The 19009-nt window shown below is 35.1% G+C and overlaps 1 protein-coding gene across 1 annotated transcript in view; it reads right to left on the bottom strand.

The window, feature by feature from the left end:
- Positions 1 to 252: 252 nt before the first annotated feature.
- LOC105874770 (aldehyde dehydrogenase 1A1) overlaps positions 253 to 19009 on the bottom strand; it is a 52749-nt gene continuing 33992 nt past the window's right edge. Inside the window, exons 8-13 of the mRNA XM_076008629.1 lie at positions 17626 to 17728; positions 15864 to 16048; positions 11039 to 11203; positions 8655 to 8812; positions 5181 to 5255; positions 253 to 855 (exon numbers count right to left, since the gene is read on the bottom strand). Of these exons, the coding sequence (XP_075864744.1) occupies positions 783 to 855; positions 5181 to 5255; positions 8655 to 8812; positions 11039 to 11203; positions 15864 to 16048; positions 17626 to 17728 (759 nt within the window). The 3' untranslated portion in view covers positions 253 to 782. The remainder of the gene's footprint in view (positions 856 to 5180; positions 5256 to 8654; positions 8813 to 11038; positions 11204 to 15863; positions 16049 to 17625; positions 17729 to 19009) is intronic.

Raw genomic sequence — 19009 nt, 5'->3', positions numbered from 1 at the left:
CTAGTGCCCAGCTAGGAACTCAATAAATGCTTACCGAAGGACTGATGCCATCTATCTCAAATATGCACTATTGATATCAAGAATTCCTCAGGAAAGTAAAATGTTTCTTTACCTATTTGAGAATGGGTGGATTCGAATTTTATTTTAAATTCATCTTTATGCTCAATTTAACAACATTGTTTTTGAGTGACAAGGAGAGCAAATTACCATAACCAAAACTTCTACTTAAAAAAATTTCAGACTTAACAAGAGTCATGCAAGGTTGCTTTTATTAAGCTTCATATTCAGCTTACAGCTAAGTATTTCAGGCATTACTTCATTTGACAAGCACACATAGATCTAGGAAACATTTCAAGACACTCCAAGGACTTCATAACTACTGGGAACAGAGCAACTTACTCTGCAGTTAACATGTATGTTAAGTACTTCAAGGAGTCATTAAGGGAAAGAAGCTAAATGACAACTGGTCCTCTTCTATGAAATGATTATCCTGGACAGGTAGCTACAAAGAAAAGCACAGGACTATAACAGAGTTTCAAAGATTTTACATCCAAATCCATCTTTTTTATTTAGGATAGGACTTGGGGTCACATATCAGAAGGCAAATGACTCAGAATAAGCTACATGTCAAGTTTTCTATAGATAATATTAACACTCATTTAATTAGCTTACGTTTTAAGCAAATCACAAAAAGAACAATTTTGTGTTGAAAAACCCACTCTGCTAGTGACTATAGGAGATGCTTAGCCATTGAAGAATTTCTCTCCACTCTTGTAGTTTCTTTATGAGTTCTTCTGAGAGATTTTCATGGTGACTGTCTTGACCTCTGTATATTCATGGAGACCATATTCTCCCCTACAGAGAGAGGAAAAACACCCACAAACATCATTTAGCATAGAGCGCAAATGTACTATAGTCCATGATTTGTACAAGTTTGTTCTTGCTTATCTGGCCAGGAACAATGGAAAATATTTTCTGTGTCCAAAGCGTTTTATATAGTAGCTAGCCAAGCAAAACTGTTTGTTCTCACATAAATCCCCTTGTGGGGAAAATGTTTAAAAATTTTCTTTCATTTTGAATAATCATGTACTCTAAAGTTGATTTTCACAGAAATTGTCCATTTTTGACATTATTCTACTTGATTTTAAAAGCTCTAACTATTCGAAACATAATATAATGCAACAAGAATTTTGTCATTTCTATTTTAGCTTCATCTTAGATATAATAAAAGAGGAGAGGTAGTGATATATAATCACCGAAAAGTAAGTAGTACAACAAAACTGTAAACTAAAGTAGAGCTGCATTTCCCAAGTACACAGAATTGGCACAGAAGTGATAAGGGAGTAAAATTTTCATTTTAAGGGGCCCTAATATGGCTTGAAACAAAATATTTTACAGCTATAGTTTTAGCAATATCTTTTGATGCTTGATAAAACAAAACCTGACCTTTATCGTTAACGTTTTCTGGTTTATTTTTCTTTTCTTTCTTTCTTTCTTTCTTTCTTTCTTTCTTTCTTTCTTTCTTTCTTTCTTTCTTTCTTTCTTTCTTTCTTTCTTTCTTTCTTTCTTTCTTTCTTTCTTTTCTTTTCTTTTGATTGTTTTCTTTTTAGGAGGAGGACAAGGTTAGATTGGCCTAAATTCAGGCTCTTGGGCTTTTTGCAGTTGTTGGTTTCCCCCGTTTATATAACCTCCTCTGTCCCCTATCGTTTGCTTATATAACTCTTAAGTCCAACCCAAAAGATCAGGAATTAACACAAATCAATCCATTTGGACCCTGCTATCTTGTTATTAGATTTACGGGGACCTCCTGCCAGTTTTAGAAGCTGACTGTGATTTACCCTTCGTTGAAGAGGTAACTAAAGGAACGGGGCTCAGTTATACTCTGTATTGTTCTGACAAGAGGATCAAATGACATGTATATAAAAATATTCTTAAAATGACAACATTCATGCACATGTAGGCTTACAGAAAAATAAGATCTTGATCCTTTTCTATCCCTCCCTTCTTGTGACATAGACAGATATGTAGGAGACATCATTTTCTCCTGGGTAACCTAATAGTCTTACACTGATTATTTTCGTGGGCAATTAAGCTTCTGAAAATACCTGTTAAAAGCTTCAATGAGCATGTTATTCAAAGTAATTGAAGGGCTTGGCCTCAGTTGTCTGAAACCCATTAAAAGATAGTATTTTATCTCCCAGCATTAGATAAATCAACCCATGATATTAGCCAATAGGCTTTCCATTGTATTTTGGGTCACATGGCACCTGAAGCTCTCAAGAAAGTAGTAAGTGTGATTAATGTTCTGCTCAGGCTGGGACAGGCCCTGCTCCTTAGGATTCTTATACCTCTGCTATATCTATGATGTAACACAAAGATGTCTCTTTTTCTTACTAAGTCTGTGAGTCACTAGCTCTGCACTTCTATAATAAAACCTTCGATGTACAAATCATCTAGGACATTATTCGAAGACTGATTCTGACTCAGTATGTCTGGAGTAAGGCCTGACACTGCATTTCTAGTAAATTTCCAGTGACACCCAAGCTTCTCATCCAGGGCCCACACTGCAACAAAAAGGTACTAGTGACAAGTTACACCTGTTTTTCCCTCTGTGCCCAGGACTGAGACTGTCACTAACAAAGCAGGCACAGAAGAAATATTTGCTGAACTGACTAGGCAATTATCTAGCAAAAAATATTCATTTGAGTTCTTACTCTATGCCCGGTAGTTTACAACATGTCCTTGTTTCTTTCCAATGGAGGGGAGGAAAGAAATATCTTGCGAGGGTTGAGACCCAATTAAGTTTAAACTGGCATGCTAGCAACATCTCAAGGGACCTATATTAACCTAAGTGAGAATGATGCAATTACATAAAGGGGGAATTTCTGCCATTTAACCCATTCAGTGCCAACCCACTATCAGAGATGCAAAATCAAAGCTCGCGCATTCTGTGTCATCATCAAACTCACTGGGGTCTGCAGACCACCATTTCTGGCTCTTTGAGGATTTTGTTCCCGCTTGATCAATTCTGCCTTTCTACCTTGGAGGACAAATTATAATTTAACTCTTGGGGGTCATTTGAGTAATATCACTTGAGTAATTCTCTTGAAATACCTTGTAGCAAATGACTCATTTCTTAAGTTCACCAAATTTGGACTTGAACAATAGCATTCTCAGCTGGAATTTTTGAAGTAAAAAAATAATATAGCATAACTTTCTCCTTTATATTTTAAAGAAGAAAATTACATCTATCTGTGTTCCAGATACTTAGGAAATTATTGACGATGAGTTCCTGTTTTCAATCCTTCTCTTATTTGATTCCCTTATGTCTCAACCTTAATGTCTGTATTCAACAGAATTTACGAGTTTGATCTACATAAGTTTTTTCATCCCTTTTGATTATCTTCACTGTTCCGAGGAAAATGTGTTAGGTAGGTGGGCCAGCAACGAACTAACTGACCTTTAGAGTAATTTATCCTTTGTTCCAGCTTTTTGTACAAAGTAATTAGTTCTGCCAAGGGATTCTCCAGTTACTGATATTATAAAGAGAAGAAACTAGGGGAGGAAGAAACTCTTTGTTGAGTTTCCAATTTGTGACAGTTACAAGGCTAGGGATTGGACATTCATTGTGTTATAAAGATCTTAAGAGGAAAGTTAGCATCTACATTTGCAATATGAGGAATGGAGGCTCAGAAGTTAGACAACTTGAAGCGGGCAGCATGGCTACCAAGTGGTGTCAGGATTTAAATACATGGTCAGATGCAAATTACATCTTCTCAGATATGCCTTGTACTTTTCGTGGGTTGATCTTTTGCTGCTATCTCCTCAAAACATTCTAAATATATTCAGGGCTCTTCACTATTCTGCAAGTAAAATCTCAGACAATTTTCTTGGCTTCAGGACTTCTTAATCTGCACCCACAACCCTTGACTTTGTGTGACAGAGGAAAATGACAATTAGAGAGCTGTCCTCCTAAATGCTAAAGTTTGGTGGTGTCCAGATTTCTTGTCCTTCAATACTTTGCTCTGTACTTTAACTGCTTCTCTGCCCCCATAAGGTATGAAGTCTCGATCTAGTGTGTGTGGGTTATTTTGCATATATTTTTACATATTCCTCCTGCCACCACAGCTATGTAGAGTATGGAGCATAGTGCCATGTCCCTAGGGCCTTATCTGTAGTAAGTACTAATGAAAGCATCTTGAGAATGTTGACAGATCATTCTGTCATTCCTCCATTTCACTGCCTGCCCCAAAATATTGTCTAATTGCAATTTTGCTGATTTATTAAGACAAGTGACAAAGTGCATGACTACCTCATGTATGACTCTTAGAAACTTAGAAAGACTTACTTTTACTTGCTATTTACCAAATGGGCAGGTTTACTATGTTTGATACCACAAGGATTGTATATGATTTATCTTTTTTCTTCATGATATTTTAAATTTATTGATAAATGCAAGAAAATTTAAAGAAATAAAATGGTTGAAATTTTTGCTGCTACTTTCTGTGTTTACACATGTATGTGAACATTATTATAAAAAGACTCCCAGTTTCAAAACCAACTGAAGGCTCATAAATGCATTTACATGTAAATATTCTCAATCTATTCACTACTATAAAACATGTTTTCCTTAGTCCAATTTCCCTCAGGTTTATATTTTAGTTCCAAAAATAACTTATTCAGGTAATTTAAAATTTTAGAGTCTACATCAATAATATTTCAATAAATGAGAATCATTCCTCTTATACTGATGTTTTCCAAGATAAGGTACCTGATTTATCTATTTAGAGGCATATTTAAATAACTGTAGTGTTCTTATATTTGCACATTTACTACAATCACCACTTTATGCTTTCCCCCTCCTTTCTGGAGATGTTTCACACATGGATTTCATTCATATATGCAGCAAACAATTCTAAAATTAAGCAATATTTCAATCATACTGTAAAGTGCTTAATACAGACCCTTATGAATAGCAGGAGCTTAATAAATTATATTTCCCTTCTGCCAGCACCTTTCTGCACTTATGGGGTACAGCCAACATTTAATAAGCTATTGGGTGGTATAAATTCTCCAGGAAAGAATAAAAGTAGGTTTTACTTAAGGTGGCAACTGTGAATTAATTCCCTAGGAGTAAAAGCCATTTTTATGAAATAAGTATATCAATAAAAAGTTCTTACAGTTCTCGTCCATTTCCAGACATCTTAAAGCCACCAAAGGGGCACTGGGCAGACACCATGCTATAGCAATTCACCCTGAAAAGAAGTTATTACAGATGTTACTTAACATATGAAATAACTTTTATTTGGCAATTTTAGAAATTCAGAAAGCTTCTTAAGAACTCAATTTCAATAAAACATACTTATTGCAACAAAAAAGTAACACTATAAATTAGAATGTGGACATATATGGATATATACCACCTAGAAACAAAGAAAATGGTACAAATATGTATGTATGCATATGTGGATAGCCATTTTGGCAGTGTATCATGTCCCTGAGAAGACTTAGTTAGAATTATAGAATAGCTAATATACCATATGAGGAAGGATATGGTTTGCTGAAGACTGGAATTTGTTGGATGAGTGTTCCCTACTGTCTATATTCAATAAGCTTTGCAGTTCTCTTGAGGTTTGTGTACTTAATAGGCTAGATTCAATTTTCTTTTGCAATTGCAATATGTATCATATTACTCAGTTCATTGTTTCCCCATTAATTGGTTCAATAAATTACTTAAACAGAGGCCTTGGCAGGAGTTGCACTTAATTATAAATATGTTTATTCCCTGTCATATTTCATAAAGTATTTAAATATGCTTATATAAATAAATGTAATTACAAAAATGTGAATAATTAGAATTCTAGAAGTAATTATGATAAAATATCATGATGGGGGAAAATTAGAATGCAGTTATGTAGGCCATGAACAATTTGTTTAGCTTTAAATTTCTTGGTGGCCAAAGTTAAGAGCAAAATCTAATTACCTACATGATTCTCATCACGCACAAAAGAAAAAACAATATTTTTTAAAGGAGAAAAACAATGTTCTTTTTAAGTATTTTTCTTTCCCTTATGCTGTTATAATAGGTGAACAACAGTGTGGCTTTCAGACAAATTGTATTATATTTGGAAGAGTTTAGTCATTACTTTGATTTTAAGATTAAATGTTTTCTCAGTTAAAACATTTACTATCTCAATTCTCAGCATTTCACATTCTCACGTGACCACAGAGTTATTGCCCATGTCCCTCATCCTGGAGTAATAGTTTCTTTAATAAATTTATACTTTTAAAAGGCAGCTTGTCTCAGCTTTGCTTATACTCATTTAAATTGCAAAACCACACACCTGCTTTGAAATTGTGAATAAAATCCCAGCAACTCTGGAATTCAATAATTGTCCCCAAAATACCAAGCAGCTGTTAGGATGGGACAATGCTACAGTATTATTATGCTCTGGGATATATAGCAATAAAAATATGGTTCCCTCTGTTTTAATTGTAGAGATATTCCTGACTGGGAATTCCTAAGATGCCCAGTGAAATGTTATAACAAGCTTCTTTATCAATTAGGCATGTAACATTCTATTTTCCAAAATAAAAAATCTGAAACTTGTCTTTGTTAAAAAATGCAGAAGTTTTCTGTTTTGACTCTACATTGGTAATGAGACTATTTTAAGTATAAATTAATGGAGGACTGAAACATATCCACTTAGTGAAAACTGTAGGTTCACTACATCTTTGATCCTCTCTAAGCATGTGTTCCTCAAGTGTACAGTGCAGATGCTTCTATTTAATAGGGTTGTTTCAGGGCACACAGAAAATGAGGTGTAGAATGTGTACATAGTGTAGAATGATACACAGGTGTAGTGCATAGTACATAGTGTAGAATGTGCACATAGGTGTAGAATGGTACATAGTATGTCTGTAGTAAATGGAGATAATATATGTACAATAGTAATGCTGAATTTTATTAATATTTTTATCAGTCATAGGCAAATTCTATATTGATCACTAAGCCATATTGAGTATTTACGAGGAATTTCCTCAATTTTATTTAAAAGTGTTGGAAAGAAAACATCTCATTACAGAATCAGGCTTATAAGCATAGTCCTTAGTTCTAGTTGCAAATTAGAATCACTTTGAAAAATACCCTTTAAATAAAAGATCTATGCCCAGACTCAATAAGTGAGATTGTTTTAGTCTGTTTTCTGTCGCTATAACTGCATAGTATAGGCTGGGTGATTTATAAACAACAGAAATACATTTTTCTCGTGGTTCTAGAGGTTGGGAATTCCAAGAGGATGGCCCTGGCTTCCTGCAAGTGCCTTCATGCTATGACATCCCATAATGGAAAAACAAAAAAGTACATGCAAGAGAGCAAAGTAAAAGTGGCTGTACTCACTTTTATAACAACCCTCTCTCCCTATAACTACCCTGCTTCCTTGATAATGGCATTAATTTGCCTTTATCACCTAAACTCCCCATTAGGTCTCACTTCTTAATATTGTTACAAATGGCAAGCAAATTTCAACAAGAATTTCAGAGGAGACATTCAAACCATAGCATTGACATAATTGGTGTAATGATACATATTCTACTCTACTTCAAATCAGTTTATATATTTTGGAAGACCCCAGATGATTCTAACAAAGAGTTGAGAAACACAGCTTTAGAGTCTGAAATAAGTGTGACTCTCAGCTTCTGTTATTTATTGTCTGATCTTGATAAATTACTTAACCTCACTAAGCTTCAGTTTTTTCATTGATAAATTTGAGATAACAATGAAATAGTGGCGAAGTAAAAGGGGATAATGAATGTAAGAATGGAGTGCAGTGCCTAGTATAGAGTAAACATTTACTAAATGATGACTCTCCTTTTGGATAGGAGAAAAGATTCTAGAGTGCTCAAGAGGAGTGAGGATTTTCTCTTACAGATAAATACTTTTTAATGTCTTCTTTTTTTTTTTACTGGAATATGTGTGACTTAGTAGCGGGAAGTAAAATAATCTTGGGGTGTGTCAGAGCTGAGAGGACAAAATGAGGTTGGAGGGGGAAAAATGACCAAGAAATGACCAGGGACTGGGAGCTGGGCAGGGAATGCAACAGTCTGAGAGAAGCAGCCATTAGCATTTATAACCTCTAAATTAATATAAAAACATCAGAGATATAAACTAGATCAAAAACGAGAGTGACAGGCTCCTCAAAGCTCAGTGAGTCCTTCTAAATTAAGAACTTCAAGACATGCCAAATAATCCCAGAGTAAGAAGGTGAAAATTAAATGTTCACATGTATTAGGGTACCAAATAAATATATTTTTATCTAATTAAACTTGACTAAAACAGAACTTTTATGTCCTTTGTATTATAGCGTAGTGCCAAGTGTCTAGAAATCACTTAGCAATATTATATTGTATTAATGAAACCTCAATAAAACATTTTGAGTAAACAATTTCAGACTGGAAGGAGTTAAAAGAAAATACCGTTCCATGTGAGTTCTCAAAATATAGCAGGATTTTTGTTTGTTTTGTTTTTTAAGGCAGCAACTGCTTTTCTAGTAAACCATGTATGTCCAAATGAAAAATCCAAATCTAAAAAGGTGTAAGGTAATCTGTTAATGTGGTTAACACTGAAAAAGCTGCATCACTAAGGCTTGACTTACCACACTGTCCCGGCCTGCAGAGCAGAGGACACTGTGATGGCTTTATCCAGGTCTTTGGTAAAGATTCCTGCTGCTAACCCATAGTGAGTAGTGTTTGCTCTCTTGATCACGTCATCTAAAGATTTAAACTTCATGATTTGCTGCACTGGTCCAAATATCTATACCACATGAAATGGATTAAAGAAATCAAAATGATAGATTAAAACCAAATATTTCACATGATACCGCAAATTTTTTTTTTTTTTTTTTTTTTTTTTTACAAACTATCCTAAATTTATTAAGATTTTGTTTGCTTCTATTCTCAAACCTGTATGCAAGAATCCAGACAGGTAGCTGCAGAAATGGTAGGTGAGAGTAGGGAACAGTCATGTGTTAAGTTCTCTTTGGAACAAGTTAGGGCACAAATAATTAAGGCAATGTTCATTTTCTAGATGTTGGACTGAAGCTTCCACGAACTTATAATTATGCATCAAATCATTAATTTCAGAACTTCGTTTTCATTTAGGGCCATTTAAAATTTTATCCCTAATTTTCTTCATCTTCCAAGTTACTACATATAACAATAAGCTCCAGAAAGCAATGTTTGCTCTTCTAGATAAATGAATAGGCAACGATTGATAATAGCAATTGATTTTTAAATGCTAGTATACCATTGGTTGAAATATTAACTATTTTACTATGTTTAGATATTTTCATAATTAGTCAAGCTTGGTAAAACAACATGAATTTTTATTCAGATTCTGCTCTGTAGCCAAATCTTACGCAACTGATACATACTAAACAGAATCATTCTTTACTGCAAGAGCTTAAATCCTAAACCATCCTGTATCAATCAAAGCTTGAGTTAATTGGCAATGGCTATAGTTGCTGAAAAAAACTAAAAATCACAATTTTCATATTTTAGCCTAAACTACTCTCACTTTTGCTACCCTTTCCATGTAATGCAGCCCAAACTCAAGTCATTCTGTATTTCAGCCCCAGGTGGCAGAAAGACGACTGGATTTTCTCTTAAAAATTAATCTCCTACATTATATTTCAATAAGACATTTATTAAAATTAAAGTGGGCATTTCACTGAGTGTTACCAGAGTTTTCTGGGAAACATGAATGAGGGGAGGCAAAAATTATAAGTGACAAATGGTTTTCTGGTGTTCACCACTACTTTAAATGTTAGAGGGGCATGGGTTACCAGTCAATAGAGAGTGAGTACATATGTCCTATGGTTGTAAATCTAATCATGAGATTGTAACCTAGGAACCAGGGATATAGCAGCTGCTGCAATAGATGTGTTCATATTTTACATAATTTTAATTGAACATAGCACATGGCTCCAGGCTCCCACTTTGAAGTAGCAAGCTAGCTGTTCTACTATGAATATTATAGGAACACAATAAATGTTTCCTTGACTGAAGATCTTTTTCCTAGTCCTTTCTATCTGGTATTAATCAAGACATGTAAGAACAACAGATCTAAGTTTTCTTCCTGATTTTGTATATTGTAGTTAAATATTTGGTGAGCATGTATACATTTATATAAATGTGTATATATACACATATATGTGTGTATTCATTTATTTATACATTATATATATACACATACATATACAGTCACCAAATATTTAACTACAATGTACAAAATTAGGAAGTCTAACAGCTAAAAAATATAGGGCTAACAGCACACAGATGATGGGAAGTGATATTGGGATGAATGCTATTTTCAAATATATAGATGGCTGTTATGTAGAAAAAGTTCATAAGGGAAATATGAAACCAGCAGGTAGAATATAAGTACTTTTTTTATGATAAGAACACTTAACATCTACTCTCTCTATAATTTTGAAGTATACAATATGTTGTTAATGATAGTCACCATATTATAATAGATCTCTTGAACTTATTCCTTCTACCTAACTAAACTTTTGTATTCTTGACCAAAATCTCCCACTCTCACACCCGACTCCCCCAAGCCCCTGGTGACCACCCCTCCACTCTCTGCTTCTACAGATTTCACCTTTTTAGGTTCCACGTATAAATGAGATCATGCTTTAATTGTCTTTCTGTGCCTGGCATGTGTCACTTAGCACAGTGTCCTCCAGGTTCATTTATGTTGTCACAAATGACGGGATTTTTCCCCTTTACTCTAAAACTATGAAGGAAGCATCTAGAAATTGCTCAGCATCCTGATCTGTTTGGCTGAAAATTTTTGGCTGGCCCAATGGAATCCTTACTACTTTTAGTCCTGATCATAAACAAAACCTTTGTGAGAAATCAAAAAGCAACAGTTATTTTGAAAGATCTTCAAAGAGGTGAGAATCTTAAAGGGACACTCTGTATACACGTATGCAGTCAAAGCAAGGCAACACCAGGACAGAATGAACCCATTTACCTCCTCTTTGGCGATGCGCATGTCGTCTGTAACATTAGAGAAAACCGTGGGCTGGATAAAGTAGCCTTTGTTCCCCCATGGGCCTCCACCACATTCCAGTTTGGCCCCTTCTTTCTTCCCACTCTCAATGAGATCAAGTATTTTGTCATGTTGTTCCTTGTCAATCTGTTTGAAAAATATCACATGAAAAAGCAAAAAAAAAAAAAAAAAAAGACTGTAAAGATAACACATTGCTGGGCCTGTTAATGGGAGTTTCAAAATGCTAAGATGTTATTAAATCAAACATTGAATCAAAACAGCTAACAGAGGCTCAGATTCATTCTTTGGGTAGATTGTGTTCTCATGATGTTTCATAGAAGAACCCTTGAAGATAAATATTTGTATTACAGTTATGTAAGAAAAACATGTCAGCACTGCAAACATTTCACACAATTGTCACTTATTCGCTCTGGAAGAAATGCCTGTTGATAATCTAACACATTTACCCAGAAACTACAGTCCTACCTGAAGTAAAACAAGTGAATGGAGAAAAAGAGAACTTTGATACTGGATTTTACTAGATATGGCAGTTGGAAAGCAGATGCTTCTAGATTTGTCTTAGGGACTCCTGTGCCTATGTTTTGATCTCCCCATTCCTGAACCATCTTCTCTGGGCTGCTCCATGCCCTTGCATATCACATTCTGACAGCAGTTCAGGCGTCCCCCAATTCAAGTTTAATTCCAATGCCTATCCTCTCCTGATTGTGACCATCGTGCATCAGTAAATGGGCCACATCTAAATATATGACAAGTATTACAAAACTTACATGGTCTTTTAAACAATATTTTTATAAGAAAAAAAAATGAGTTCAGAGTTCTGGTTGTGAACACCAGAAACACATACATCTTCCCCATGCACTGGCATTGGGAGGTTATATATTGTTTCAATTCCTGCTTTGGGAGGTTGAATGATTGTGTAACTCTCAGTCTCCAAATCACTGGTAAAACTGCCCGTCTCAGGCATGGAGGGGGTTAAGAATTAAAGGCAAAACAGGAGATCCAGGAGTTAAGGTGGGGGTAGAATTTCTTCCCAGTTTAACTTGTCTCTTCTCATTACTTAGAAAGTGTTCTTTATTCTCTTCTTTGGCTCTGCAAATCTTCCAGGCCCCAGCTCTCATATTTAACTATTCATAGATTAAGTGCTAGTTGAAACCAAAAACTATCTTCGAAAACTTGGCACATTTGATACAATGTTGTTCAATGCTCTTTAGTGCACCATATTTAATATAATATTTCAAAAAGAAAACCTTCCTTCATTTCTCACCGATTAAGGAAGTCGTAGTGTGGGTTTAAGAAGAAGAGACATTTAAATTGAATACAATCAGACTGAGCGGGTAGTGCTGGAGACTCTCCCTTGGTTAAGATATTCTAGTGTTTCAGTAAATAGTCAAGGATCCATGTTCCTCCATGTAAAGCTGCTCTGTCTTATTCCGAGATATTAATCTGACTGTGTCCTCAACATGATTTTTTGCTTTTTATTTCAAGATGTGTTTCCCAAGTCATAATGTTTCCCTGTCTGTGAGCAGACTGGATACCTGGTGACAATCCAAATCCTGCATATGTACTAGAGAAAGAGGCTGAAAGGATTTGTTTGTTGGAAAACTTAGCTGATCACTAACTTCCAAAACCACAGGACTTCATATTTCAGTGCTTGCTACTGATAATGTGATCCTACAGCCAGCAGCTCTGATCACGTGGTAGCAAAATGTGCTTCTCGGACCCCACCCCAGACCTACTGAATCCTTGGATGATCCAGATGCACAGGAAAGACTGAGAACACTGTGCTGGAGCTTGGGGTTAGTGACAAAACATTCCAGCTATACTTAGGGACACATGCAGTTTGGTTTGGGTAACTTCCATTCAGCATAAATATAAATCTTCTTCAGGAGGTGTCAGATTGACCTTATGTGAACTTAGCCTTCTTTCTGGACCTCAGGCACTGCTCGATGCTAGGAATAGGGGGGGCTCTCTACTGTGTGAGGGCCCTTGGCTGATGGCTAGTCTAGGAAATGATTGGTATCAATGATATTGTTCTAACAGTCTCAGAGTACACATTTTCATGTGTTTCAATGTGCAAATTCTTTGATCCTAAATAGCTTGATGGGTTGAAGAAAAAGACAAATTGAGAAAAGCTACTGATACACACCTCAAATTATTTAGAAACCATAGATCAACAAGAGCAATGAGAGTAAAGAAGTCATTGATCTGTATAATTATCACCATAAGTAAAAATTACATACTTCTGTTTATATTTATTTAACAGAGACTTGAGCATATAACAACAAATTTAACCCTCTAATGGAAGAATTATATGGATTATCTCATTTCCCTGCAGAATGGTCCCCCAAGCTTGGTCCTGCTATCCCTATTTTACAGATGAGGAAATAGAGTCTCACAAATGTTAGATTTTAAATTCATCTTATAATTCAAAAGCCTACCTTTCCACACTCTAACAAGATGCTAAAATATCCATAGTTTATGTGGATATCATTTTCAAATTAAAGGATTGATTTTTACAAGTTTCTAAGGAAATGCACATTTTTGTCTATGAAGTCAAATAGGAAAATCACTTTACAAATGAAGAAAGATATACATATATGAACACCCATATAAATATACAAAATATATGTACATAATTATATTGCAACTCTTCTGCCCCCAATTTTTTTTTTTTTTTTTCGAGACAGATTTTTTTGTTGTTGTTGTCTGGGCTAGAGTGCCTTGGCATCAGCCTAGCTCACAGCAACCTCAAACTCCTGGGCTCAAGCGATCCTCCTGCCTCAGCCTTCGGAGTAGCTGGGACTACAGGCATGCACCACTATGCCCAGGTAATCTTTTTCTATGTATTTTTAATTGGCCAATTAATTTTTTTCTATTTTTAGTAGAGACGGGGTGTTGCTCTTGCTCAGGCTGGTTTCGAACTCCTGACCTTAAGCAATCCTCCCGCTTCAGCTTCCCAGAGAGCTAGGATTACAGGTGTGAGCCACTGCGCCCAGTCTGCCCCCAGATATTTTGTTTGTATTCTTTGAAATTTAAAAAAAACTTCTAAAAGAATTTCTCCCCCAAACAAATCTCTGTGGCAATTGTTTTCTCTGTAATTGTTGTTTTTATATCTAATGAGAAAGAGTCTATAATTATATTGAAAAAATCTCCGTTCACTAAGCCACCAATTGCCACCAATTGATGAGGCAACAGACTAAAGTTTAGTGAGTGAATGTACCTTTTGCATAAACTCTTACTCATAACAACAGATGAAAATTTTTTTAAATAAAGAAGCTTGGGGGCTTTTCAGTCTTGCTTCTCAAAGCTGCAGCATACCAATTTAGCCTACTTGCTCAGTGTAACTTGTGATAAAAATCTATTCATTAATTATAGCAATTATATCTTATATTAATCAGATCACTGGATTATTTACTTTAAAATCCTATAAAGAGGAATTTTTAATAGTATATTTTACATCCTTTCTCTTAAAAATAATGAGGTGTTCCAGCCCAATTTTGGAACCCTGGTCAAATTGTGCAGAACCCTAATGAAGGAAAGTCTTGCCTAACCGATGTTCAATATTAAGCATCTTAGATACTCTCTTCTCTACAGATCTATCCACCCATCATCTATCATCTATCTATCACTCAAATGGCAAAAATTTTTTATTTTTAGATAGATAGGTATATAGATATTTAGAGAGAAATAATCACAAGAGAAAATAGAATCCCATCCTTTTATGGAATGGGTGATCAAGTCATATTGAATTAAATGCATCCATTTGAAAATAAAAAAAAATTATCAAATATGATAAAATTTGGAGACTACTTTTATGTACTCACTAAACTCAAAAACAAATATAAAGTATAATGGGATCAATATTAAAGAACTTATTACTTCATTTGCTAATTAAGTTATTTTATGGAGTTTAGGTGTCAATATTTGGCATTGCTCAAGCTCCAAGATTCTCACTAGATGCCAGTCGAATTACTCTTCCTCAGTGAAGTCATGAAAACTTAAAATGTCTCCAGACATTGACAATTGCCCCTGGGAGAGGCAAATGAAATTGCTCCTAGTTGAGAATCACTGCTTTAGAGCAAGATCCTAAAGGGCAGAAGGAAATTCAGAACCAATTCAAGTGTAGGAGCTTGAATAACAGACAATGAACAGAGAACTGTGCGAGGAAGAGGGAAAGGTGAACTTTGGATAAAAGAGACAGACTTTTTAACTGATAATGGTTCAAAGAAAACTAGGAGCCCTAGGGGAATAATTGAGCTTTAATAACTAAAATGAGAAGTTTGCCACAAACCCAGAAACTGGGAACTTTTAAGGACATTCATGCTACCATTAGAGGGTCAGAGTGACTGAAGACTTTGCAGAAGATTTAGGGGTGTGGTCTCTATGTCTGTGGGATGGCAGCTGAGATGAAGGATTGATTTTGAGGAAGAAATATTAAGAAAGTAGAAGAACTTCAAAGTGGACAGAGAACTGTATGTAGTAATCAAGAGGTGTGCAGATTGAAGAGAGCAAGAACTTTATAGCATTTGTTAATTTCCCTCATGTCTTTAATTTCCAGCATGGTTCTTACACTGTTTCTAGGTAAGAAAACTGGGCAAGACAAAACAGAATGATTGCTTTATCATAGGGAATTGATTTTTTTTTTAATCACCAAAATGGAACAGTATTTTTACCTAGGAAGACACATAGATGGGAAGTAATCTTTCTTATTCAATGAAATCTACACCTAAAGAAGATACTTTATTCTTGTTCCCTGAAACTGTTATCCCTTCTGTTGTATACTCACCTGAGGGCCTTGATTTACTCCTGGAGTCAGAGGATTTCCAAGAACATACTTCTTAGCTCGCTCTACACTCCTCCGAACAAACTCATCATAAATTGATTCTTCCACAAAAAGCCTGGATGCGGCTACACAACACTGGCCCTGGTGGTAGAATAACCCCTGGTGTGCAGATTCAACAGCATTGTCCACTGCAAGGAAGACATTCACATTAAAGAAGAGATATTTTCTAAAGACTATATATTTTATATATGTATTTCTTAGAGGCAATATGGTGATACAGAAAACTTTTGAGTTGCATAGTCAGATATGGGCTCAAATACAGTCCACCTCTTAACAGACTACTGACAAATTAATCATCCTGATTCTTTAATTACCATGGAAATAATAGGAACAAAGAGTAGAATCTGAAAAAAAATAGTAGTTATCATTGTAACTTTAATATGGACATTATCAAGTATGAGATTTGATCATAAGATGCTGTTATGAATATCTCCATTTGTAATTAGATGACTGTGAATCTTTCAGGCTTCATGTTTTAACTAAAGAAAATCTGAAATGTCTGTGTATTAAATAATCTCAAAATATTCTTAAATACCCAGATCAAGAGGAAAAGTGATATTTAGGGGTGGGGGAACTAAAAAGAAAAAACAGCAAAAGCAACTAATACTCACCCACCCTACCCTATGACCTTATTCTAGCAAAGACATTTTCAAAATCTATCTAAAGCATATCATATCATTTCATATATGTCTATAAATTTTTCTTACCCATTTATTTTAGGTTAGTAGAATATACCTTAAAAGGAAGAAATAGGTTGCTTCCTTAGTAGATCCTAAACAAGAATAAAGTTATCTTTGCATTTTAATTTTATAAATGTTGAATATGCAACTGAACATTATAGCAGTTGGGTGTTTTATTTATTTTGTAAACTAATCACACCTGCTTAAGTTGCAGTAGGAGTGGTTTACAGAAAGGTTGAGAAAAATTGGGAATCCTGTCATGTTCATAGAATGTTTAATAAGGTAGTAAGTTCCAAAAAACTTCAATTAAGATCACAGTAGCAACATAGGCCAATTCCATGAAGCATTTGTGTTTACAGACTCAAATACATAATGTAGCTGTGAAAGAGTTAGAGGAATGTTGGACCATCTATTTCTGCTAATTAACTTCTATTTAGGAAGTAATTTTGGAATTCCACTTGGTAATATTATCAGAATAAACTCAGAACATGATACAGTGGAATCTCATCATAACTGTAGATTTACATATAAACTCAACTATACTTGCTAGCAAAAAGAAGATAAATTGTTTAAATAGTAGGCATGATTTTCTTCTGGCCATTTCATTTAACGAGCATATGACACAGAAAGAAGGCGGATGGCAGGTCTGAAACTGCTGTTTCTCATTTGGTATCAATGCAACATGTCTCTGGGGTATCTCATTACACTTAATATGACACTAACAATTAAGGATCTGGAATTTTAAAAACTACATCATGGCACCTAAATACCAAACATTTACATTATCTAGAGTTAAGGTGAGGAAGCTGCAATCTATTTCAAATCAGGAAGAAATTGTGTTTGTGTTAAACTTATCTATGTTTTATAGTTTAGGATGATTTAAGAGATGTTCAAGAGTAATTCTGCACTCTGATTAATTCCCTATACTTTGATGTTAGAAGCAAACCCTTTTGGAAAATTTAATTTCATTGAATGGCTTTATCAGACACCAGAAAGGACAAAAAGCGAAAGTGGCCCATACTCACAGTCCGCATCAGCAAACACGATGCAAGGGCTCTTCCCCCCAAGCTCCAGGGTCACCCTCTTCAGATTGCTTTTCCCAGCAGCTTCTTTGATCAATTTGCCAACCTGAAATGGAGCATTACAAAGGGAGAAGGCTTAATCTGCTCTCACAAAGACAGGTTTACTTAGTATTTTAAATTTATACTATGCTTGTGCCATAAACTTCACAGTTAAATTAAATTTGGGAGAAACTCCTAACTGATATTTTTCAAGATTTGGTACCTTTAGATATAAAAGGCTCCCTTCTCCAAGTATACAGATATAATGGAATCAGAAAAATGCTCATCAGTAAGAGAGCAGAGATACAGAACATGAGAGCTGATCTTGATTGTCTGGCTACATAGGAGGTTATTTCTCATTTTACTCAGAACTTCATCTCTCTATGGATGGATCAGACACATCATGACCCAATCACAACTTATCTATGATGACTTTTTGTCCCTCTACTGACATCTAGAGAACTCTACCAGCCCAACTGGCATATTCACTGCCTCCTGAATCTCATCTCTCTTCTCATCATATGCCCACCCAACCTGGGCTGCCTCCACGTTCTACCCTTCTTTGGGGTCCAGCTCATATCTTAGCTTCTCCCTGAATCCTTCTGATGATCTAGGTAGAAACGACTCTTCTCCTGGCCTCCCAAAGAACCTCATGAAACCTCTTTTGGTGTCTGCTTCAGATTGTATTATTTGTATACACATGAATTCCCCAAACAGATAGTGACCTCCTTGGTATCAGTGACGATACCCTAATACTGCTTATGTCTCCTCAATAGCATCTATCCAAGTGGGCTCACTTAACTGTACACTGGCTGACAGACTTCTCTCTCTTTCCTCCCTGGTAACACACACACTCTGAACAGTGAAGTAGAAGAAAGAAATTGCATCTGTTTTCTGTGCTGATACTTCAGTTAGCTGGAATCCTACTATTCTGGTTTCTTCTTTAATGCTAGTTGCCACTAGTGTCTTCAGTTTTTTTCTCTGTGGATCACTTCCCTTCAAGATTATTTTCTATTGTTGTTCTTCATAATTATTTATTATCATTTTTATTGGAGCCTTAATCCACACAAATGATCTTTGATTTTCTTTTTTTTTAAAAATATAATTCACTTTATTTTGCTTTTTTTATTCTCTGGGTTTATTTTTTCCTAATACACATGTTGGATTGTAATAAAAAATGTATATTCCAACTGAACAAATGTAGACGCTTGCTAAGTATATGTATAAATTTTATGTGGTTACTGAACTGCTACTGTACATTATAGAATAAAGCATTAACTAATCTAATGTTTTCATCTTAAAGATTTTATGGTTATAAATCAAACTCCTAAGAGCAGATTAATGAAAA

This window comes from Microcebus murinus, chromosome 12 (genome assembly GCF_040939455.1).
Source record: "Microcebus murinus isolate Inina chromosome 12, M.murinus_Inina_mat1.0, whole genome shotgun sequence".
Lineage (NCBI taxonomy): Eukaryota > Metazoa > Chordata > Mammalia > Primates > Cheirogaleidae > Microcebus > Microcebus murinus.
The sequence above is the reverse complement of the archived record's forward strand: the minus strand, read 5'-3'. Positions and strand labels throughout refer to the sequence as shown.